General features: G+C 42.7%; 1 protein-coding gene across 1 annotated transcript in view; it reads right to left on the bottom strand.

The window, feature by feature from the left end:
- Nucleotides 1–26,036, bottom strand: part of SLC9A9 (solute carrier family 9 member A9) — a 294,081-nt gene that overhangs the window by 125,661 nt on the left and 142,384 nt on the right. The window contains exons 10-11 of the mRNA XM_066618996.1: nucleotides 7,794–7,907; nucleotides 6,070–6,181 (exon numbers count right to left, since the gene is read on the bottom strand). Of these exons, the coding sequence (XP_066475093.1) occupies nucleotides 6,070–6,181; nucleotides 7,794–7,907 (226 nt within the window). The remainder of the gene's footprint in view (nucleotides 1–6,069; nucleotides 6,182–7,793; nucleotides 7,908–26,036) is intronic.

The raw sequence follows: 26,036 nt of genomic DNA on the forward strand, positions 1-26,036 counted from the left end.
GCATTTGAGCACTCATTTGGAAATCTAGTAAAACAATGCTTGACAACTTTAACTGACAATACAAAGACTTCATACGAGCACATCCATGATTTTGAAATATACATGTGAGAAAGATAGTGCAACCTTTCAGGCTCCGTTTCATTCATTTTATTATATCCGTTGTTCTTGTTGTTTAATTTCTTAATATTCTTAATAATAGTATTTCTAATTTTTTAAATTGCTTTCATTTTTTAATGAGATCTCAGGGCTGCAATCCTATGCTCCTCTGAACACAGTGAGGCTTACATCTAAGTAAACATTATAGGATTGGGCTGTAGATTGGTTTCATGCCAGTTTATTTCTCATTATTTTCCTCAAGGAATCTTGAAAATGATTGCTGTTGATGGGTTCTGCAAATACTCTCTGTACAGAAAGTTCAAGCGTATGGTGCACAACTACAACAAGTTTCCAGGATTTCTTGAGAGAGCAGGAACAGACTTTAAGACTTATGTGCACCATAGATATGCTTATACAGGTTGAGGTTATTTGCAAGGGTTCCATTTACAGAATTCACATCTGGATGGCAAAAGTTGCATTAAAGCAAATCCATTTAAAAAACAATGTCCCTTTGCTAGGTGATTTAAAAACAACTTTTATGATGTAAGACAGAGTCATTAGGAAGACAATCCAACAACCAGTCTCTCTCCAGGTGCTTAGAAAGGCTTCACTCTGAGCCAGCGACCCCTCCCTTTACCAGAGCACAGTGCTGGGGAAGAACGCAAAGTGATTATCTTTCTTTCACTTGCTCAAAAGGAAGGGAGGCATTGCTTGCCTTGGAGTGAAGTTGTTCTAAATGGAGAGAGAATCATTGCTGGATTGTCAGCCAGCTGCCCTCTCTTGCATTAAGGAGGCTGTTAAACAACTTTTTTCCTTTAATTAAAGGGGCCCTTCCCATCACGTTGAGATAAAACCACAGGTGAAAAATTCATGGATCATTAGGTTATACCTGTAGTGTGTTTTGGTAATCTGTGTAATTGATACATATTAACAGGAATCCATCATCAGCATGGCCCTAAAACCCTCAAGACAGAATCATGTGAATGCCTTGAAGTACCAGTGCAAGGTTGTGAAGAACTGGTTCACCATAACTAAACTGAAGTGCTTCTGCCCATAAAGTTCAAGAAATTTGTCACCAAATTGTTAACTGAGGCTGCTATATAGAACATGATTGCAAATGTCTGGAAGCAGTCCCAAAAAGTATTACTCCATCAATTCTGAAATGTGAAACATATCTTGATACTCAGTGGGAACCCTTCCCCTACATTATCCCCTACAGAGGATAAAGGACCAAAAACAAATAAGGTCAAATAACTGGGAAACTGAAAGCCTACTTAAATAAAGAACTAGTACCTCTCATACAAAAATGGCTGGACTCAGAAATCTGTGTGATGTTGCGTTATCTGTTTATGCAGCTGTCTTGCAGAGTGTCTTTATGTAAAAGATGCTGCTCTGCAGTGTGAATGGCATGTGGATTTATTACTGGAATGTTCAGGGTATAGTATTCTCAAAATAATAGCATCCAAGGCTGAAAGGCCAGTGTTTATTCCAGGCATCCAATTTAGAGTTGTAGCTCTGCTGGGAGAAGAAACAGTGCCAAACCATTTCCTTTTTAGACGTTTGTGTTTCTGCATTTGGAAAATCACATTTCATTTATGCTGTGCAATTTAACACATATTGAATAAACTTTACAACATTTCAGGAAAAAAGTCCTGTTTCACCTAATGCAGTTTTATATATATGGGTTCGTGAAAGAATCATATTTGCATCCAAATTAATAATCAACCAGAAGGGATGCCTCCTGATTTCATCTCTATTTAACTCCTCAGGGTGCTCAGGGTGATAGCCAGGCCAATTGTCGTGACCCTCTCAGCATGTCAGTGGTGATAAATTAATCTCTGTTGTCTTCTAGCTGTGGGCAACACACAGAACGTGATCTCATGAATGCTTTCATCACACGCACACTTTGTGTGGGTTTCCTTCTGCAGAATGCTATGAGAGTAGTTGAGGTAGGGGAAAATGTCTGCCCCTTGCTCAGTCCTGTACATGGTTTCAGCATTCACATGCCTGACTGCTGTAAGGAAATAAACAGAGAGTCCACACACCTGTATGGCAATACACCTGGGATAGCTTCTTTCACCTGGGGAGAACTTTTTTGCCTGCCTCATCTGGCCACATAGCAGGGAGGATTTTACCACATATGAGGTACAGATGATAAAGGGCTTGCTAGAATGTGTGGTAAATTGATCCATATCCTTCCATAGATTGACTCTAAACTGTGATTGCCACATATTAAACCCTCTTCTGACATTACCTCAGCACTGTAGGAGTCTCTTCTCTGTGGCGATATCCCACACTGCCAGAGTAAGCACTGGAATACTAAAACCATGTGAGAGAGGCAAATCACATGTGTCTTCAAGGGACCAATTCATATTTTGAAGGGATACTTAAAGCAGTCTTTGGTATCTAATGTAAGAATGAGTTAATCTAACCTCCGCCCCCACCCCTATTTTTCAGGTTTGGAGCAAAATGGACTGCAATCTTTTTAAAGAGTCTGCTCCGTTCAGTGAACAAGCTTCCATAGCAGAGGCAAGTGAGTAATTCTGAGAAGAATTTTTAAATGCTTGCGACAATGGGTGCCTAGCAAAACATTGCTTATAAACTATAATATGGAGCAACTTTTGTAATGTTAGAACTAATGTAAAGTGATACACCTACAGAGACCAAATAAAATAGCACAAAGGTAACATGGGGCTACTGATGAGGGTACCCATAGCCAGATTCATGTATTAAAAGTTCCCCATAGAGTGGTAATAAGTAAGCGATGCATGACCCCACAGTATGACTTATTTACAAAAGCATCCCCCCTCCTGGGTCCTGGATATACAAAAGAAATAACTGCATTTTGCAGATGTAAGAGGCTTTAGCACGCTCATCTAATGTTTGCTAGAAAAACACAAAGCAAACTGTAAACCCTGTGGAATGAGAAAGCCCTCTAAATTAAATCGGTAATTCAAGCAAGATGCTGTGAATGCTTTACAGATATTTATTAATTTTATATAAGCCTCCCATCACTCCAGTGAGGAGCATAAGGTATAGTGGATCTGTTTCTCCAACTAATAAAATGCAGATACATCTAGAATAGCATACAGTAGCCTTGGAATTGTGTACTAGAATTCTGAGAATGCCCATCTGAGACAGAAAACTGCTGTAACTCAATGAATTTCCAAGAGCTAGAATGTAAGAATGCTGCAATCATATAACAAGGGATTTAGGGCCCAATCCTGTACTCTCTTTCCTGGGAACAAGCCCCATGAACACAATGGAGCATATTTCTAAATAGACATGCATAGAATTGTACTTTTACACAATATTATTTTTATAAACATGAACTGTAGTTTGCACTCATATGTTTTCATTCTGGGTTTTCCATCCTCAATATCATTTCAGAAACAGATTGCCTTAGATTCTGTCCGGAGAAGCCTGCTGTGCTGGAAAGCTGAATGATTGCAAAGCACCTTAAAAATGCTCAAGAGGTTTTTTTAATTGGTCTTACAGTTCATTGCATCCCAAGATCCTGGGTCAGGTAACACTATATTAACGACATGTCTGTGTTGATTTTGCTGCTGCAGGCATGGAACCCCCAGGTGGACAAGAGTAGCTGGCAATTGTGCCAATTTGCTATATAGATCCTGTGACCTTGTTTGTATTGTGCCCCTCAAATCACATTGGGGGGGGGGGTACCTGGGACTGCTTTGGCCAAAGGTTCTAATGCAGAGGAAGCTTTAAAAGCATTCTGGGATGTACTTTTATTCCTGAGGCATAGATAAAGGGTGATATCTATTTCTATTGTGTGTGTCATATGGGCAGATGGGTCTACTTCATTTTTTAACATTGAATTCTACATTGGACGGCTCAGAGCTCAACAAGCCTCTTCACTTTGCCATATTCAGCAGTTTCTTGAAACACAGGCCCTATATTCCAGAGTCATTTTTAGGTCTAGGATGCACGTTTTTGCTCTGATCTACTCTTTCCAGAGTCCCGTTTTCAAATGTAGAATGTATACAAGAGGCTGGCAGTTGGGGGAGCAGTGGGATCACATCTGTTGGCCCCACTTGTGTATTCATCTGCACCTGCAAACAGAATTCAAGTAACTTAATGCCTCCGGGAAGCGCATGAGCACATCATATAGGCAATAGAATATTGACAAATACTGGGTCATGGCTACTGATAGATGGGACTTCTTCATGTCCCATCTCATTTTAAAGTCATCTAAGCTACTTGTGATCACTACGTCCTGTGGCAGTACATACTATGCATATTTCATATTCAGTTCATATTTAGCTGTTAGCTTCCACTTCTCAACAGTTTCTCTTTCTCTTGTGGCTACTGAAGCTATGTAAGAAAAGGATGAGCTTTTACAATGTCTGAGCCCACAAAGTATGTCATTTGTCCTCCTCGCTTAGCTTACTGCTATGCTTTGCGGAATAGGGTTGGTCTCATTGTTGCGCCATAACCATATTATTGAAGCGTGGCCTAGAAACCTCCTATTAGGGAACTAACAGAGTTCTTATTGAGAGCCATAGTAGTGAAATCCCTTGAATATTATATGTAGATTAGGGTTCCTTTATTCAGGATGTGCCTATAAATAATGAACAAATCCATAGGTTGAACCTCTTCAAAATCTGACCACAATATGATCCTCTTACATATTTTATGTACTGTACTTTGGTCTACAAATCACCAGATACACTCATAAACCAAAGGTAAGCATAGCAATTAGGACTGATTACTATTGAACTATAATATCATTAAACACCCCCCCCCCCAAATGCTGAGATACGTATTTGAAAGCAGCATAATATACGTATAAACAATACATTCTCTATTTGTATTCTTTCCACAGTTTTCCATCCAAGACAAATGTGATAGGCACAAAATATAAGAACTGCTAGCCACCACTTTTGCTTCCAGCTTTCACTATCTGTGAGCATGAACACAGAGGCACCAGATATAAACAAATATGGCAGCACCTAAGTGTGTGGTGTTTCTGAGAGTTCCAGAGAGTAACCTGTCTGTTTCTGTCTTCAGAACTCAGCAGAGAAACAGTATGGGGTAGCATTACTCTAGAATTTTGCTCTAGATGAATTCCAAGGTGATCAGATGAACTGCTGTAACTGGGAAAGCTAAAATAAAATGCATGAATACAGAGAACTGCCTTGGACATACCATTGGTTCATCAAGCTCAATATTACCTGTGCTGCCTGGCAGCAAAACAGCTGGTGTAGATCGGAAAAGTCTTTGGGGACCCTTTTGCGGTTGACACATTCTTGTATTTCTTGATGGGCCTTATCCCCAACCAGTGCATAGGATGCAGTGGCCAGTGCACCGTCAGCCCTACATCCTGAGCGACAGGCCAGGATAGGATTGGGATGACAGTCATTCTATTCAAGAACCCACACGTGCATTTCCCCATTTTGGTCACAGGAAATCAGAATGACACAAATCAGGAAATGATGAATATGGGCCAAATGCTTGAAGTATTTGCATTATTTTTTATATACAGTACACGGCTGAGGAGCAGTATGTGCACCCATCTTGTGAAGGCTACTGCTATGTTGCTCAAATTCCTCCAAAGCTACCACTATCTAACAACTTTCACTGAGAGATATTCACTTCCAAAATGGGTAAGCTAGCTCCCAGTACATAAGGCAGCCATTCTTCAATAAGATTGTGCTGAGTAAGTGTTATTTTCCCAGCTACTCCATTCAAGCCCACTTCATAAACTTTCCTAATAGGCAGGCTGCACCTTTGTGATTAAAATCATTACTCCACATCATCAACAGACAGAGGCAACGCTCTCTGAAGTGATCATAAATCTCTGCAGTGAATTCCATGGATCACAGAGCAGCTCACACATATTTTCCCGGTAGGGTATCTTTCCCTCTCCCTTTTCTTTGCATGAAAATCACATTTTTCTGTGCATGATTCTCTTTTCAGCAAGATACAGAGTAGCAGAAGCAGTTGGCTTACCTGAGAACATCATCATGTGCTGAAAATTCCTGGGAATCTTTTGTTTTCGGCCCAAGTTGAGAATGAAGGAAAGTGGATATATGTTACAGGCTCTTGCTATGAAAATTGCCACCTGCAATCATTTGAAGTAAAAGGCTGAAGAAAATAAGGAAGGAAATAGCAAAACTAGACTCAGATATGTTGATATGATCCTCTAAAGTAAGGAGAAGAATCACCATTTTATCTCACTGTGGGGAGAAACAAATTTGATATTTTAAAATACTGTATACTCACTTTCACTTCTGTCTCTATATATAAGGAAATTGTTCAGTTCCAGGGTTGCTTTCAGTCCACCCCTGAATAGCCTTCTCTTAGTTCCCATTTCAACTACTTTGAATTCATGTTCCATCTTTGAAAAGACAACAGCTTCCTCAATATTTCTGAGAAACCCCTCACTACAATTTGTACAGACACCAATGGTATTATTTTCCTCAAACAGTAATTCAGAGAGGATAAATGTACTTTACGATATGATTACTGACTCATTTCCTCACAATTCATATTGACTCTCTCCAGTTTCACATCTTCTAAGTTTCACATCTCTCCCCCCCCCCCTAAACTTTTTGATTATTTTGTAGGGCTCAGAAAATCATGTTGGTTTTCTCATTTTCCTTCAGTGCATCTAATGCTAAAATTGCTTTAATAGCCATTTTAGAAGAATAAATACATTTTAGACAAAATATTACACATTCGTATACTGAATCTAATATATCTATCTATCTAGCTGTCTATCTACTAGGACCTCATCCAATGTATCAAGAGTCTGCTTTTTCACTCTAAGAGCTTGAGCCATTCTGTGGATGCAAGATGAGGAGGACAAATTGAATGGCAATTCTAGAAACATTTCCTCAGTGGGGATTGGGAAGCATATAGAACAAACCCAGCTACTCTACCTAATTTTGCATTTAGTGTATAACTGCTGTGTGATGGCTTGCATGCTATATGGACTATTGTAGATAAGGGGTGGGGGGACCTAGAGTGAAATAATCCTATGGTTTGAAGAGAAAGTCTTACACAGAAAATATCCAGGTGTTCTGCTTAAGCTTCAGCTTCAGTGTCTGGTTAGGAAGCTTCCATGAACCTTGGTCAAATAATCTCAGCATTTGTACATATTCTTTACTCTCAAATAAGTTCAGGAACTTTCTTCCACCAGGACTGTCTACATTCTTTTCAAGGTCCCTTCATAAAGCAGCAAAATCTTTCACCTAGTATGATCGTGCTGCAGGTAAACACATGACTAATGTGGCCCTGAGTGGGACTGATCACATGGATCTTTCCCCAGAGATGACTATTTTGTCCTCATGGGGTGCCTATTGCATGTAGAAGGTCTACATGATCAATCCCATCCATATGTTCACGTTATTCACATACATAGCACAGGATTGCATCATGTGGAACCAACTTCTACACTACTTACTCTATATCTGAAAAGAGAGAAAGACTAAATTCTCACAGCACTGGTAAACCTATGTCTGAATGGTACCACTTTAGGCTGCAAGTAGGAGCTTATGTGATGGAATGTTCTCCCAGCAGATCACAGGACTAACCATTAACACAGGTGTCTCTTGCAAAATAAGTTAACTCATGGGACTTTCTCATGCTGAAGCTCTCTGGGCTTAAAGATGAAGTACAGAACAATTTCTATGCAGTATACAGTATTTGCTTGTACTTAAAACAAAGGATACAAATGCTCCAAATATAAACAGGGCATTGAAGATGTGGTTTTGGAATGTGAACAGAGCTAATCCCATATAACAGAAGATGACATTCTCAGCCAAAAAGTTCATGAACTCAAACAACTGAAATGAGAGAGAAACAAAAATCATTATTATTACCCCATCTGTAGTTGCTGAATACCCATCATATATTCAACAGGTAACACTGCTTGGAGAAAAGAAACATTATTATAAACAGACAGTCATCAAATATCCAAAAACATATAGCTAGGGTGCTTGAATTTAAGAATGGCGAGACCCAATTTCCAAGGTGGAAACTGCAGAATCAACAGGTGTGCTGAAATGCAACACAGCATTAGTTTATTCATCCAAGTGAGGTCTGGGAATGGAACCCTTGCGAATATTGAGACACAACCTGTATTGCCACCTATATGGCATTTGTTGACAGCCTAAGAAGGCCTAAATATTGGTATTGAATCCATATTTCCAAGCCCTTATCCAGCACAAGATTGGGATGTGGTTTTTCCTTCTTCTTTTTTTAAAGCAACAAAGCTGGTACTAATTGTCCATAATTTACTACAACCCAAATGAGTGCAATTCTTCCCTGTGCATGTGAAATAGATTTTGCAAAGTTTGCTTTGATGCAGAGGACAGAAATATGAAATCGATGGAAAAATGAGGGTTTTTTTTCCAGTTTGAAGTGTCATTTTAAAAAAAGTTTACAACAAAAATCAAGGACTCATTAAACTGAACCATGCAATACAGACACCCTATTCTCATTTCTACCTAATTCGTTTAAGATGCCATTTTAACAGTTTTATAAACCTTGGTAGTAATTTTATGGTTACAAGAACAACATTTTCTTTCCTGTGAATAAAACCAATAAATCAACAGTTCTGGGAGGGATGCTCAAAAGTCAATTAGCTTAATAGGGCTAAAGAGACTGAAAAACTTCCATGACTGAAAAATTCACAACCCACATGCTGTGTGTGTGTGCTTGCACACCTCACACAGTGACAGTGCTTTTCAAAGAACTCTGGTGGGGAGGCTATGCCTCACCTGCCTCCCCACCCACCACACATCCCTGATATGGGATTGTCACCTAGGATGTGACAATGGCTCCAGAACACAACTAAACAACAAACATAAACTTCAGGAAATGTCTGTTCTTTGAATGTTTGCATGCTATTGCTCCTTCTCCCAAACATAATATGAGACTCACTGGCTTGTTCAAAACTAAGTTATAGGACATTTGTGCTTCAATGAAACCATGCTCAACTGGTTCCTGATTCCATAAAGTCGGTTGACATGCATTAATAAATCTCAGTATTTGAAGGGTTGCTGTGGAGATATTTCTCTTTACATCCTCAATGGGACTTATGTATTTTTATCTCTGAAGGATAACAAAGAAAAAAAAAAAGCTCTCACAAACACTATCTCAAACAAAGACTGAAGGACATGAATATAAGGCAACACCTTGGTGGATGAGATGTCCTGCCTGCCTTGGTGAAGCCATCAAGGATACAGAGCTTGTGAACTGTATGGCTCATGGTCTCTGCTGCATCACTGAGCAAATATTTGCTGAAGTGTGACTTTTAACACTACACACTGATGCATGCAAATGGCAAGAAGTTTCAGAGGTAAGAAGTTTCAGGTACGGATTTGGTATCCTTTGAATGATGGAGGATGATGGCACTGTTCTAATGCTGTGCAGCATGGCAGGCTGTGCAGCATGGCCTTTCCCAGTTTGAAGAGACACTTTGCCAACAGTCTGAGGCAAAGAGGCAAAGAAGGAAGGCCCATAGCCAGGGAGACAGACCAGGGACAGGCTGCACTTGCTCCCGGTGTGGAAGGGATTGTCACTCCCGGATTAGCCTTTTCAGCCACACTAGACGCTGTGCCAGAACCACCTTTCAGAGCGCGATACCATAGTCTTTCGAGACTGAAGGTTGCCAATACAATACAATTTAATGTCTGCTTTATTGGGCTCATTTGCCCTCATGTAAATCAGGATGTACACAAGCATGTTTCACCTCCCTCCTGATTCAGTGTTCCCCTTCCTAAGTGCATTGGGGTGGTGGGGGTTTCCAAACAGGTGTCAAATGTGATCTAAATATTACAGTTAAGATTGCACGTGTAGGAAAGGGAAGAAGACTGATGAGACAAGGACAGGACAAAATATGGTGGACACTGGTTATGATGCTTGAATCTGTTTTTATGCTGTTTTTAGATGCTTTTATTATTTTCACTTTTACACATTTTCTGCATTTTATGTATTTTTTGTATTTAAGATGTTGTATGCTAGACTTTGCTTTTTACTTCTTATTATATTTTACTGAATATTGCAAATCATCTTGAGCACCCTGTTATCAGGAGGCAGGACAGTAGGGGTATAAATCTTTTAAACAACCCGATAAATAAATCTGAAGTTTGAACATAAACCATCCCTTTAGATGAAGGGATGGACACAAAGGGCTTCATTTCTGCACTGTTGTTTTGAGAAGGAATTGGCAACTCCAGAATTTATCTGGAGAAAACTCTAGATTGATTTCAAGGTGGACTGGGCTCCTAAAGTCCTGCTAAATGGCAATGACGTTGTCACCAAGCATTAGAACTTAAGAACCTCAGACACTGCAATGCTGTTCCCGGAAGCTCTTCCTACTGCCTCCCTCTACTTCGTGCAACTTATAGGATGAAATAGGACATCAGGTAACAAACCACCTTTCAGAACGCGATAGATGCTGTGCCAGAACCACCTTTCATAGTGCGATACCATAGTCTTTCGAGACTGAAGGTTGCCAATACAAGGTAACAAAGCCCTGGACACTTACCGCCAGCATGCACTGTTGCAAACATGCCATAAGATCCTACCGCTGGGCAAGTGGCAGTGCTAGCCCAGTGCTGGCTGGTGCTGGGCTAGCACAGGGTGGCCACCGGGCTCTGCCACTCGGTGGTTGCGTGGACCGCCAAGCAGTGGAGAGGTAGGTGGGGGCATGGGGGGAGGCGGGGAGGAGGCATTCTGGGGAATACGGAGGCAGGTAGAGGATGGGGAGAGGGCAGGAAGGAGGCATTCTGGGGGGGAGAGGGGGAGGCGGGACCTCCTGACTTGCTTACCGTTTGACTTGGAGGCTCTTGATTCTCTGCCAAATCAAGGAGCCCCATTGCAGGGCTACTCAGTTTACCCGGGGAAGGCGGCTGCCCAGAATACAGAGGATACAGTGGCAGCCATTTTTGGCACCGCTGCAGCCCTGCACCCTGGGCTGCTCAGGATTGGGCTGTAAAAGTCAACATCTTCACATTCAATAAATTAAGAAAAGCAGCCAGTTAGCAGGTAAATGAAGATTACATTAGCGAAATGGCATTCCCTCCAATCTACCACAAGTGTTACAGTTTAGGATGATCCTTTCATAGACACCCACTGCCACATGGAAGCTGTTTCCTCTGCAAGCCCATTCAACTGAGTATGTATCTGTGACTATCACTATGTTGGCTTGGGACCCAAATTGGCATGGCTGTATTGGCACTGGCAAGTTGGATAGGATTGGGCCCTCAGCCAATCATGACAACCTTTTCCACCCAATTCTTATCATATCTCTTCATAAATAGGAAAGACCCATGGAATCTGCAGTGTTTACACTTCTCCATCCACTGTGCTGGCCTGTTCTCTAACAGTGGAGCGAGCAAAGGGCAGCTCCCATCCAGCACCTGGGATGTGACAATGACACAGAGAGAGACACATTTCTTTGTGAGGTCAAAGAAGAAGCACTGAAACTGCCAGAGCTGCAGAAAGCGATGCTTTGTGTACAGTATTGATTGCGATGGGTATTAGAAGAGATTTGGAAGTGTGTGGGTGATTGTAAGAAACCAACCCTATGTAGCTGTGTTAACGGATGGGATTGAAATTGATGCTATTTGAACAACACTGTTTAATTAGAACACGGTTATCAAAAGTGTTTCATGAAGTCAAGGATACTGATAAATCGATAACAAAGAAAGTTCTTTTGCCTGACTTTTAAATTAAATTGTCAGTGAATACAGGCCAGCCCTGTTATTGCTGGCTTTTCAAACTCTTTTATTGCATGTTAATCACTTTACTCATTTTCTCTATTTCAATTAGAGATTTAAAAATCACAGAAAGCGGGTTTTACTTTTGAGCCAGAGCCTGAAAGTTGAAGCTTTGGGTAAAAAAAAAGTCAGGAATAATGAATGCTGACAGTGCGCTGGTGTTATGTTCTTCATTCTTAGGTTAAGCTGCTTAGAATGGAGGAATCATGCATATAAGAAGATAAGCTCCTGGTTTATTTTTACTTCGTACAGGGTGACAATTTTAAAGTCTGAGCTTATTTTGGAACTGCGGTCTGCCACATATGCTTGCAGGATGTTTTAGTTTTCTGGAAGGAGCTTGGGAGAAAAACAAATTTGCAAAAAAAAAAAAAAATGCAGGGGGGGGGGAGAAGTATGAATTGCAAACTCCAGATGGGGTAGTTGGATTCATCTGTTTCAGCAAAAATGGCATCAACCCTTTGGTTGGCTGGATAGGATCTGATACACATGGTTACTCCAATGTAGAGAAACTGACTGGCCTGGTTAAAATATTCTCTTTGATCATTGCAGTCTTGTGAGCAGACACATCTCCAAGCATGCGTCCAGTTCATTCTTTATGGACAATTTGCTTGTGCTAAACAGGTGGCATGAAGATGCTGGTGTGGCCCCAGCTGACAGCTGGGTACTCCAGTGGTGAGCCTCAATAAATCTTTGGTGGAAACCTCACGGTGCCAAAAATTTGGTAGAAACTTCTGTGCCACAAACTGACACTCCAATCTTAAATACATTCCCACATGGTGGTAGAATGGGGCTGACAGGAGCTATGCAGCATCATGTGGGGGAATTTTGGCTGCTGGAGGTCTCCTTCCCTTACCCCAGGATAAGCCTCAACAGCCGCAATGGATCGTCTTGAACCTGTTGATATCACTGGCACCAATGATGTCATTGGCACAAGACTGAGTTGATCCATATCAATGGATCAGATCTGGAAAAAGGGGAATAGGATACAGTGTGTGCTAGTACTGTCAATCCTGTCCCTCCTTGCCCTTCCCCAGCCCCCGTGCTGGGCTCACCTTGTCTGGCAGGGTCCCTGTGAGTGCTGGTGCATGTGGAAAGACTGTGGCCTTCCCACTGGCATGCTGGCTAGAAGTGTTGTTGCAAAGCACTTTAGAGTGCTCCTGAGACAGTGAATGCTGGCAGAGCATGCATTCCACCAGCGCAGAAGAATATGATTGGGCTGTAAGTGTATGTTGAAAGAAAAACAATATGCCGCTCTGCCCTCTATTTTCTGAACCAACTGTGAGTCAGGTGCAAAACCAGTGTAATTCATGTGGTTATGCAGCATGTACTTACCTGAGACTGGGAACGAAGAAAAATAGCTTTCAGCAAAAGGAAATGTATAATTTGAAGCCAATTTCAATGCTGCTGAGCCATACAAAGAAACATTGAATGCTGAGGATTTAATTGCTCTCCCTGTGCTCGCTGGGAAGAAGTAATGTGTTCAATTCAAGCCAATTGTCCCTCAAGTCACTAAACACTAATATATTTACCTTTCTATTTCTGCATTGATGTTAGAATTAATGGAACAGGTTGCTGCTCGTGTTTTAAAAGCACAGCGAAAAATCAATCTCAACCTCCTTCCAGCACCCCCACATGGCATTTTCTTAAGACTTGCCATCATAGCTCTAACCTCTGGCAATCAATTCAATTTCTAAGGAGACAGAACACAATTTATTCACCTTCAATTTGCTGAGAGGAAAACCTCTATCCTGCAATCTTAATTCTTGAAGCAAGTTCAAAAAACAATTTTCATTGCTTGCCAAGTTTTGAGTGGCTGGTGCGATATTCATTTAGACTGGTTTTGAAATATTAGAACTTATATCTGAGTTCTATACTCTTGAGTTCAAGAAATAAATATCTTTTCTTAAGAATTTCCACACAATTTACATCACCTCTTGCTGTTTTCTCCTGACTATAAATCCTTTTTCCAGTAGCTATCAGGCTGAAATCCTATGCACTTAGACTATCAGACTGAAATTCTATGTGCACTTTCCTGGATAGAATACAATGGGGCTTACTTCTGAGTAGGCATGTACAAGATTGCACTCTCAGAAGCATAGAGTGACACTGTTCATTTGTGAAAGGGAAAAACAATCTTCTTTGTTCATGCCTCTGTCTCTAAAGTATTTCATGCTTTTGTTTCTCTGTTTCCTATTTGTTTTGCTTCACCTTTATTCCTTTGTTTCTCATGCTCACGTACATAAGATAAAAAGCAGTTACTTCCCCAAAGCCAATGGATGAATTGCTGTGATGTCACAGAAAGTTCAGAACTAGTGGCAGGCCTGGAGGGCAGCGGGGGGCAAATGCCCTGAGTGCTGCATCTGCAGTGTTCCGAACTTCGCGGGAAGACTTTTGAGGCTTCCGACGCTATTCTTAAGCAATACTTCCGGTTTCCCAGTGGCTTTCCGAGTTGTCCCGAATGTGTGCAAGGCTCTGTTGCATTGGGTAAGTAAGAGGGACGGCATGGTGGTGGTGGTGGGGGGGTAACATCGTGGACCTTTGCCCTGGGGTACGTCCAGGGGCAGGTCCAGAACTGTCCTGGATTGATGGATTGGGGGAAGTGGTTAGCAACAGAACCATGACAAACTGCAATGTCTGAAGGAACTGAAAGATCAGTTTTTGTAGGAGGGAAATCCACAGAGTCACTGAAGACAGGAGAAAGACAGTGGGAGGAGCCAACAGTGGATGAACAGACATGTCTCCAGGGGCTCCTGCGAGACAGTCTGTTTCCCCCCCAAAACTGCAGGTCTGAAGAGGATCTGAAGATCTTTATCAGGAGAGATAAGATCTTTCCACGGTGCAGGTACCAGAGACTTTGAAAGTCCGACTGGGGGGTGGGGAGTGGGTGGGCTTTCTTCTCAGAAACCTAATCATCAGGGACAGTATTGGGGGAGGTGCAGTGTCTGCAATCAAGCTGCTGGCTCCCTGCTAAGATACCATATGGAAGAAAAAGCATAAAGCGTAAAGTTTAAGTTGGAAATTTAAGATAAGTATGTGTTAATATTGTCCCCAGCTTTGATTGACTGATTTGGCTAAAAGCCCTGGATACACTAAAGGTGTTAATGAGAAATTTTTTAAGGATGTTGAAAGTTCTCTTTATCTTTGTAGTGAAATAAATCGGATTATAATTATAAATATAATTTGGTGTGTGGACTAAAATCCAGAATTACTTGTGGAAACCTGAGGGTTAAAGAAAATTGGAGGATTTTATTTAGTTAATAACTGGTTTAAATTTACTTAAAGAATAAATATATACGAAATTGATATATATGAATTAGAAAAAATAGCGGGAAATGTTAGCGTGTAGACGAATTGTTTTATAGATGTTATTATGTTAAAGAAAAAAATGTAATCAGATTGGAGAAATAGATTGGAGAATGGTAAAGAACATATTATAAGAGATGCTATGGTTGGTTTTATTATAATTTGGAAATTAGATTATTATTATTTGATATTAATGAGTAATTGAACTCGTTGAATATTTAGAAAAGATATTATAGGGAATTAGGAAAAATCTATTATATTTGATATAAGAAATATATAAATGAGTAGAAGAGTTAGAAGTAGATGGAAGAATTGTTTTATATGTTGTTATATTTTGGTAATTAGATTATTTTGTTTTAATATTAATGAGTAATTGAAGTAAGTTTATGTTTGATAGAAAGTGAAAATTTAGAAAATATAGTACAGGGCATTAGGGAAAATTTAGTATATATTATACTAAATAAGAGTTAAAAGTCGAAGAGTAGTAGATTAGGAGATATAGTATGATTAATGAGTAATTGGTATATGGTATTTAGCACTCCTAAATGTATATGTTTGTATGTCTGTGTGTGGTAATTCAAGATAAATAAATAATAATTAAAAAAAGACAGGAGAAACAGTGTGCTGTCTGCACTGTTTCCCAATGTTTTGAGAGAGGGTCTCCATGCTTCTTTTATGCAGACCATCTCAGCTACAATTTCTGGCTTCTCTGATTAAATGGAGGATGCAGACAGCACTACCTTGTTTTGAGTGGTCCTATTTTGCTTACAAAACAAATAGCCACTCAACAGCCTGAGTTCAGTGGGAAGGACTATGTAGCAGGATAACAACAGTAGAACCAGGAAACAGGAACAGGAGTGCTGAAACTTGACTTGACAATATCTGTCTCTCTGACCATTTGTCCCACTAGGTGCATCAACTGTGCTTTGCCAGCCCACAACGGAGAGTCTGGCACTGCAATTCCAAGTTTGAAAAACCACCCCAAATGAGGTCTGAAAGAAAGGGACACCAGGACAACATCAAAAACACTGAAATGCAAGAGTTTGGCAACAATCCTTCCTACAGCCCAATCCAGCATAAATTATTGAGCAGTAGTGCAGAAGGGCCAGCATGAGCTGCAGTGAATCCTGAGAGAGAACTGTGCAGGCTGGAGGTTGCATGGAGGCCTGGTGTGCTGGTGGATCGGCCCCCTAATTACTGAATGAATGATGTCACTTCTGGGGAGAGGGGCTAGTACGGAAGCAGTCTTGGGGATCAGATGCTGCTATTCAGAGAAATATTTGTCATGCCATTTGAAAAATAATAGGGTGATTTTGTGCTCATCCTGTGATGGAGAAGCAAAAGTACATTTGTGGAAGTTGCTCTATCAGTCTGTAAACAAATATGCCATTTTTTTATGTTCCAAGTTACTCTGCTAGGGATAATTGGTTCTGGACTTCACAACATTTGCACGAAGAAATTTTGACACATGACTGTTAGAGATTGAGATGTGAGAGACTACAGCATGCTCTGCATTTTAACTGCAGAGATTTTATATGGAGAAGCTGCACATAGTTTGAAAATCATGCAGCTGAATCTCTTAAAACAATTTATTTAGGGAGTAGTCAGTGACAAGGATCTCAATTCTCGCTGAAACGCTTCCAATTTGCAAGGTCTTCTGAAGTAGCTCTTAACAGGCTTTCAGTTCACACTTTTACCATTTAAAGATATTACATGATGAAATGAGAAAGGTTCTTGGTGTTAGCTGTGTGCGCTCAACAGGAAATATTTCAAAAATCTTTAACAAGCAGAATAGAAACAATGCAAATCCCTCTTTAAGGGTTCACCTAAGCCATTATACACCATGCAACACTGCACAGAAGCAATTCTGAATAAATGTTGACAGTCACAGGGTGTGCCATCCAGCAGGCATTGCCTTTGCCCAGCCTTCGTTCATTGCAAGGTAGCAAAATTGAGGGCTGTAGGCCTTAGCAACCACCAATGAAATTAATGGAGGTTGTGCCGCAGAAGCAAGCAAACTGATTGCAGCCATAGTCGATCAAAAGGCACATAATGAAAACATGAATAAATGATTTGCTAAACAATTTCTTGACACTTTATGGTCTCAAAATATTCTACTCTCTCTTGCATGATGAAAAAGATGCTGTAGTCTAGAAATTAACAGTACAATTTTATAGTCATTTATATTCTAATGTTGGAAGGTGATTGTGTTTTATATAGTGAATCACCCATGTGCAAAGCATATTACTTTATAAAAGTTGAAAAATCAGATATATTTCTGAAAATACAGCAGGACTAGTTGTGGACTTCTCGACAATTTGCTTTCCAACTCCCCACCCCCATATCTTGGGGGTTCTGGAAATGTGGTTTCACAGATCATTGGAGAACCCAGCTACTTGTTTGCTTTGTTACCACAAATACATCTGGAAAGTTGTTGGTAGAGACATAGTGTGTGGTAGAATGAAGGCTCGGAGATCCGTTTTGGCCTATGGCCAAATGAACTCCTGTGGTATCTCAGATCAGGAGGTTTATGATTCTGAAATGGGTACAATGAGGGTGGGGGAGACTGAATCGAGTCAAAGAAGGTGTGGGTTCAGCAGTGACAGATGAATCCAACCCCCCTTCCCAGACCCAACCCCGCGTGCTTGGTCCACGCGGACTTGAGCCAGAGAGTTTGCTGGCATATGTCCAAGTAGACCCCTCTGAAAGATGGAGGCTTACCCAATGGAGACCTCTGGAACTGTCTCCCTGACAGCTTCAATGTGTCAGCAGTGAGGGGAAAGTATAGGATTGGACTGTTAGAAGGAATCATATATCACAATCTCCTAAGATCTCACACTGAAAGCCGCAGAAGTGCACTTCCCAATGGATTGTATCCAAAAGTCTGAAATTCCAAAGGAAGCAGGGTTTTGCCTTCTCCCCATGACCTGAAAGTCTGCCCTTTCTATCAAACTCATTGCAGAAATCCCTGACTCAGAGCTCCTTCCTACATGATGGATGAAAAAAAAAATCCTATAAAACCAGGTCAGTTATATCTGCATTCATTCAGATCGCATTTGTAAGTAATGATAAAAGCCCAATTGAACAGCAGAGACTATTCAGTTTCATTAGCTACAGGAGCACACTGCCACAGCTACTGCACTAACTCTGGAAGGCAGAGGCAAATAAGAACTTCTGCTCTTCCTACTGACACTGGAACAACTGGAGGGAAATGTCATGGTGGTTGATCTTCGTCTCCATTGCATGGGGCGGGGGGCGGGTCTAATACCTCTACATATTGGTCACTGTAGGTTGGTTGGACTGGACTGGGGGGGGTGCCTGGCTAATGACTGTGGCTGCATCTGCTGACCCTATACCATCTACATCACTTACCTAGTACAATTCTAAAGCAATTATAATTAGTAATTATAATTATAAAAATGCATCCTTGGAATTAAAAACACGTAACAGCTTGTACTGCACTTCTCATTTTTGTTAAAAAATGATCTTTGATGGTTGATATGGCCAATGACCATATTCCACTTTGAATATATGAAGCTGCCTTAGTTGCGAACCTACTATTAGGTCCAATGGCGAAAATGCCCCAGGTGCAAACCTCTAGGACCCCACAGAAGCCTCTCTGAGGCTCCCAATGGGGTTGGAAAATGTGCTTCTGGTTTTCCGGAAGCACAATTTATAGCGTCGGGGAACCTCAGAAAGGCTTCCCCAATGCAGGCTAAGGTTCCGTGAGGCTCACTGAGCCTCAGGTGAGTGGGGGGGGGGAGGATTTTTGCATGGGGATTGCAGCGACAGCCCTTGGGGGGGCACCATCGCAAACCTTTGCCCCAGGCACAGGGCTGGTGAGGTCCAGGGCTCAGGTGAGAGGGGGGTAAAGGATTTTTGCATGGGGGTTGCAGCGACAGCCCTTGGGGGGGCACCATCGCGAACCTTTGCCCCAGGCAAAGGGCTGGGGAGGTCCACCGCTGAGCTGCCTTAAAGCTGAATTGAATCACAGGCCTGTGATTCAGTGTGTTGCTACAGAGTGGATTCTACACTGAGTAGTAGAGTCTTCCCAGGATTTCGGGTAGGAATCATTCACAGTCCTTTAGGTTTAGGGAGATGCCATGGATTGAACCCGGTAACTTCTGCACTCCAAAAATGCATGCAAAACCAATTTCAATGCAAAATCTCTGAGCTGCAGTTGTTGTTGTTGGCAACCTTCAGTCTCGAAAGACTCTGGTATCGCGCTCTGAATGGTGGTTCTGGAACAGCGTCTAGTGTGGCTGAAAAGGCTGATTCAGGAGTGACAATCCCTTCCACACTGAGAGCAAGTGCAGTCTGTCCCTGGTCTGTCTCCCTGGCTATGGGCCTTCCTTCTTTGCCTCTTTGCCTCAGACTGTTGGCCAAGTGTCTTTTCAAACTGGGAAAGGCCATGCTGCACAGCCTGCCTCCAAGCGGGCCGCTCAGAGGCCAGGGTTTCCCACCTGTTGAGGTCCACTCCTAAGGCCTTCAGATCCCTCTTGCAGATGTCCTTGTATCACAGCTGTGGTCTACCTGTAGGGCGCTTTCCTCTCCTTTCCAAGGGAGGGAGATCCTTTGGGATCCTGCCATCATCCATTCTCACGACATGACCGAGCCAACGCGGGCGTCTCTGTTTCAGCAGTGCATACATGCTAGGGCAGGGGTGCTCACACTTTTTTGGCTCGAGAGCTACTTTGAAACCCAGCAAGGCCCGGAGATCTACCAGAGTTTTTTTTACAATGTTCGCGCCATCATAACATATAACATTTATGTGTACAATGTATGTTGGTGTACCTTGAGCCCCACTGAGTATAACAGGACTTACTCCTGAGTAGACATGCCTAGGATTAGGATGTGAGGCTGCAATCCTAGCCACACTTACCTGGGAGTAAGCCCCATTGAGTACAATGGGCCTTACTCCCGGCGTTTCCTCCCAGAGGCACCTGAAGGGGGGGTTGGCACTCCGTGATCTACTCATTTTGCCTCGCGATCTACTGGTAGATTGCGATCCACCTATTGAGCACCCCTGTGCTAGGGATTCCAGCTCGTTCCAGGACTGTGTTGTTAGGAACTTGGTCCTGCCAGGTGATGCTGAGGATGCATCGGAGGCAGCGCATGTGGAAAGCGTTCGGTTTCCTCTCCTGTTGTGAGCGAAGAGTCCATGACTCGCTGCAGTACAAAAGTGTACTCAAGACACAAGCTCTGTAGACTTGGATCTTGGTATGTTACGTCAGCTTCTTGTTGGACCAGACTCTCTTTGTGAGTCTGGAAAACGTGGTAGCTGCTTTACCGATGCACTTGTTTAGCTCGGTATCGAGAGAAAGAGTGTCGGAGATCGTTGAGCCAAGGTACACAAAGTCATGGACAACCTCCAGTTCATGCGCAGAGATTGTAATGCAGGGATGTGAGTCCACATCCTGGACCATGACCTGTGTTTTCTCAAGGCTGATTGTCAGTCCAAAATCTTGGCAGGCCTTGCTAAAATGATCCATGAGCTGCTGGAGATCTTTGGCAGAGTGGGTAGTGACAGCTGCATCGTCGGCAAAGAGGAAGTCACGCAGACATTTCAGTTGGACTTTGGACTTTGCTCTCATTCTGGAGAGGTTGAAGAGCTTTCTGTCTGATCTGGTCAGAAGATAGATGCCTTCTGTTGCAGTTCCAAAGGCATGCTTCAGCAGGACAGCGAAGAAAATCCCAAACAAGGTTGGCGCAAGAACACAGCCCTGCTTCACTCCGCTTTGGATGTCAAAGGGGTCTGATGTCAAAGGGGTCTGATGTCAAAGCCATCGAAGACAACAGTGCCCTTTATGTCCTTGTGGAAGGATCTGATGATGCTGAGGAGCCTGGGTGGACATCCAGGTCCGGGATCACCCGGGGTCCGGGTCCGGGACATCCGGGACATCTGGGTGGATATCTGGGTGGATATAAAGAACTGCAGTAGCTCTTTATAATGTAGTAAGAATATAGTTTCATGGGCATAAAAATAACACACAGGTCTACATGGTGAATAGCAGCTGGTACTGAAGCAAACAATACATGTATCCAAATGTAAAGATCCATTAGGTCACTTCCATGTGACAAGTAAGCATTTTGGCTCATGCTTTTAAAATTCGTACAATGGATCTCAGCCAAATTCTGGCATCTGCCATTCTGCTGTAGAGGGTAAACTGTCACCTTAACAATCTGAGGAACATGATTAATATTTAAAGGCATTTTTGAAGGTTTAAACAGGTTGTCAAATCTTTTATGAAGCTACTTGGAAACCGGTTTGCATCTAATATTATGTTTCTTCTGTTAGCACCCAAAATGGACATTGCAGATGATGCAGACTAAAACACTTGATGTGGCTCAGATCTGCTGAATAGGAATGTCAGTTTGGAGTGGCTCTAACTGAATGGGTTATAACTGAACTGAATGGGTTATATATATATATATATATATATATATATATATATATATATATCCCAAAGCAAGTTAGAGCCTATCCAATTTTCCAGCACCAGTGCAGCCATGCCAATGGGGCACATGCTGCACCCTGCAGTGAGGGTGCAATCATGGAGGCCTCCTCCAGGTAAGGGAGCATTTGATAAACTTATTAGATCATTCATTCATTCATTCATCCATTTGGTCGGTTGGTCGGTCAGTGACACTGCTGTTTCATTTTAGTGTGTTGTTGTGACGCCTCGCGAGGAGGAGCAGGATCAGGCAAGGCTAATCATCCCCTCCCCTTGAGTATGCAGACCCATCTGCGCTTGATAAACACAGAGTGGATTCTCTGGTGGGGGATAAAAGAGGGGAAGCAGTAGTTGCGAGGATGGTCTACCCTTGCTGGGTAAAGGGCTTGTTGGGGTGCACACCAGGAGTGCCTGCTGCTGTTCCCTTCTTGCCATCTCCTCCTGAAGCGCAGAACTGTCCGTGGTTTGGTGCAAAGTCCGGCCAGCCTGGGACTGCCATCAGACCACCCTGAGCCCACCACCGAGGGAGCTGATGACCCCATGGAACAATGGGGGAGTGCCTGATGCCGAGGACCTCCCAGAGGATGATCCCTGTTTCTGGGAGTAGGCAACAGAAGCCCAGGGAAGGTGGGGCTCATCAGAGACTCCTGGAGGACTGTGAAGCCCAGGTCTGCGTGAGTGGACTCCAACCACTCCCGTGATTTGGACATTTGACCAGACTGGCAGTAAATTTTAGATTTTGGGACTATTTGGCCAAGTCATGCCATCCTTAAGGTGCCACTCACCATCCGCCAATGAAACAACCAGGCACACCTGTTAAGGGTTTTCGTTAAAGCTTGTCAAATTGGCTTCCTGTCTCCCTGCCTGGTTCCTTGTGAGATTTACCCCTGAAATCCAATTGGGGAGACAGGGTCAAGTGAGACATGACAGTTGTATTTGACTGCATTACACTCTCCTAAATTTTTCTTAGTGTAGTTTCTTTTATAAACCACATTGTGATTTTAAGCATGAAAAGTAGGTATAATGGCATACAAGAGAGCACTTTTTAGTTAAATGGCTCTTTTCCAAAATCAAGAATGCATATCTTTCATCCTTTCTGTATAAATTCCATTAATTCATAGACTTCTCTTATGTTGTTATGGTGCATCTGTTCAGACAATGAATCTGGCACAGTCCCACAACTTTGGCTCCTTCCAAATCAACTGCACAAAATAATAGTTTCCCAAACGAGAGTCTAGTGCTGCAGCTCTCCCTGCAATAGTAACTCATTTGCAAAGTTCATTTCGAGGAGGCGTGGGTCACTTAAGTCCAATCTTTGCAATTGGGTCATTTACCCACCAGGGCTCTTTATCATTTGAAGGGAAGCTTAAAAACCAACTGGCTCCAGGTCAGCTTTGTCTCTGTGCTGAAAAGGAAGGACTAACTAACAAGGCAGCATGCCAGTTTGCAGTTTTTATGCATCCCATAAATCAGGCCAGAGGCCTCCAAGAGAAATCACAGCCCAGCATTAAAGGGCTATCAGCAGCTCAAATTGAGAAGATCGCCTCTGCCTACTCACAGCCATATCGTCAACTGGACGATTGCAGGTTCTGCGGCTATTTGTCTGTGGCCTGCTTAGAGGCTTTTTACCCAACCTTCTGAGTCAAAGAGAACATTATTGATACTTCAGTCGGAGCAATGGGAGAATTTGTAACACAAAACGAAGCTGGACTGATTCAGTGTGCTTTACTGTAGGTTTGATCCATAGCCTGTGGAAAATGCACTCTTATTTCTTTTTTTGCCTTGACATTTCATCTGAAAAAAATGATTCTAGGTGGAGCTTGAAATTTTTTTGTTTTCATTTTGCCACAGATCACAGATGGGACCTTGAAGCAGGACAAAATCAAGGCTGGACTAGGGAGCCTTAAGCACTCTATTCACATTGTGGTCCTGATCCTGATTGTGCCACTCTGGCACACACAATTTTTATTGCAAAAAGCTTCCACTGAAAGGCAAGTCAATATTTTTCAGCAGTGGGGAAAGCATTTTTTGTCTCTTTGTTTTGTCCCTTTTCAAATTCTCCTATGCACAGAAAAAACAACAACCAGATCACATTATGTATTTGTTGTTAACATGCAGTTTCGCCCATCTTTCACAGGGTGTCTTTCTAGGCATAGCCTCCTCCTCCTCATCTCATCCTCTCCAACTTCACTGCAAAAAACATAAAGTGAATCATCCCTAAAAGTCAGGCCTGCAGCATTTCCAGAAAATGTGTGGGCTATGAGAGTGTACAAGGACAAAGAATTCCATAAATGTCTAGCAGCCAGTGTGAGACCCTCTCTATACAAACTCACCATAGACAATGTGCCTATTGTGTGCGTAGAGGGGGGCTGCATGTGTGTATTGTTTGATTCGGTTGAGCCAGCCTATTAGAGACTATTATAATATCCCAAGATCCCAACAAGAACTGTTCAATCCTATGAATCATAAGCTTTGCTCTGTAGTGGAAGTAGTTTTGGTAATCAAGTTAGCTCCTTCTCCTGTATTTCTCCAGACTGGAAATGTTTTTCACTTTGTTGAAAGTCAAGAGGCAGTAGGACTGCAAGTACCAATAAACTCTGACATCTAGGTGATCTTTCCACTTGGAAGTGGAGATTAATTATCTATAAAGGGCTTATGTATCTACCACTGCAGCAGAGCGTAGTGGACCATGTCCAGAAAGGTGTTATTGAAAAGAATGAGGTCTTTTGTCACACTGAAGCACAACCACTTGGCTGGCTAGCTAAATGTCATGCAGCTCAAGAGAAAGCCAGATTGAAAGGATGTTGTTCAGATACGTGCATACATGCTTGTTTCTCTGCATGCCACAAAAGGCTCATTGTCAGGATTCAAGTTCATGATACACCCTGATTTGTTGACTAGACAGGTGCTAATCAGGTATTCAAACCATAAGCCACCACACTGTTCTTCTGATGACACTATGGGAGCAATCCTAGCACTGGCATATTGGTGCCAATGGGATGTGTGCTGCATCCTGCAGTTGGGTGTCACTCATGGAGGCCTCCTCAAAGTAAGGGAATGTTTGTTCCCTTACCTCTGAGCTGCATTGCCCTTATGTCAGTGCTGGAAAGTGCTGGAAAGCACTGACATAAGGGGTTAGGATTGCACCCAGCTGCACCTGCCAAGGAAGCTTCCTCACACCAGTAGTTGGCGTGAATTTATGAAGCTGCTTTATAGTAGTTGGCAACCTTCAGTCTCAAAAGACTATGGTATCGCGCTCTGAATGGTGGTTCTGGAACAGTGTCTAGTGTGGCTGAAAAGGCCAATTCGGGAGTGACAAGCCCTTCCACACTGGGAACAAGTGTAGTCTGTCCCTGGTCTGTCTCCCTGGCTATGGGCCTTCCTTCTTTGGCTCTTTACCTCAGTCTGTTGGCAAAGTGTCTCTTCAAACTGGAAGAGGCCATGCTGCACAGCCTGCCTCCAAGCGGGCTGCTCAGAGGCCAGGGTTTCCCACCTGTTGAGGTCCACTCCTAAGGCCTTCAGATCCCTCTTGCAGATGTCCTTGTATTGCAGCTGTGGTCCACCTGTAGGGCGCTTGCCCTGCACGAGTTCTCCATAGAGGAGATCCTTTGGGATCCGGCCATCGTTCATTCTCACGACATGACCGAGCCAATGCAGGTGTCTCTGTTTCAGCAGTGCATACACGCTGGGGATTCTAGCTAGTTCCAGGACTGTGTTGTTTGGAACTGGTAGATTGCGATCCACCTATTGAGCACCCCTGTGCTAGGGATTCCAGCTCGTTCCAGGACTGTGTTGTTAGGAACTTGGTCCTGCCAGGTGATGCTGAGGATGCATCGGAGGCAGCGCATGTGGAAAGCGTTCGGTTTCCTCTCCTGTTGTGAGCGAAGAGTCCATGACTCGCTGCAGTACAAAAGTGTACTCAAGACGCAAGCTCTGTAGACTTGGATCTTGGTATGTTACGTCAGCTTCTTGTTGGACCAGACTCTCTTTGTGAGTCTGGAAAACGTGGTAGCTGCTTTACCGATGCACTTGTTTAGCTCGGTATCGAGAGAAAGAGTGTCGGAGATCGTTGAGCCAAGGTACACAAAGTCATGGACAACCTCCAGTTCATGCGCAGAGATTGTAATGCAGGGATGTGAGTCCACATCCTGGACCATGACCTGTGTTTTCTCAAGGCTGATTGTCAGTCCAAAATCTTGGCAGGCCTTGCTAAAATGATCCATGAGCTGCTGGAGATCTTTGGCAGAGTGGGTAGTGACAGCTGCATCGTCGGCAAAGAGGAAGTCACGCAGACATTTCAGTTGGACTTTGGACTTTGCTCTCATTCTGGAGAGGTTGAAGAGCTTTCTGTCTGATCTGGTCAGAAGATAGATGCCTTCTGTTGCAGTTCCAAAGGCATGCTTCAGCAGGACAGCGAAGAAAATCCCAA

This window comes from Tiliqua scincoides, chromosome 3, assembly GCF_035046505.1.
Source record: "Tiliqua scincoides isolate rTilSci1 chromosome 3, rTilSci1.hap2, whole genome shotgun sequence".
In the NCBI taxonomy this organism is placed as follows: domain Eukaryota; kingdom Metazoa; phylum Chordata; class Lepidosauria; order Squamata; family Scincidae; genus Tiliqua; species Tiliqua scincoides.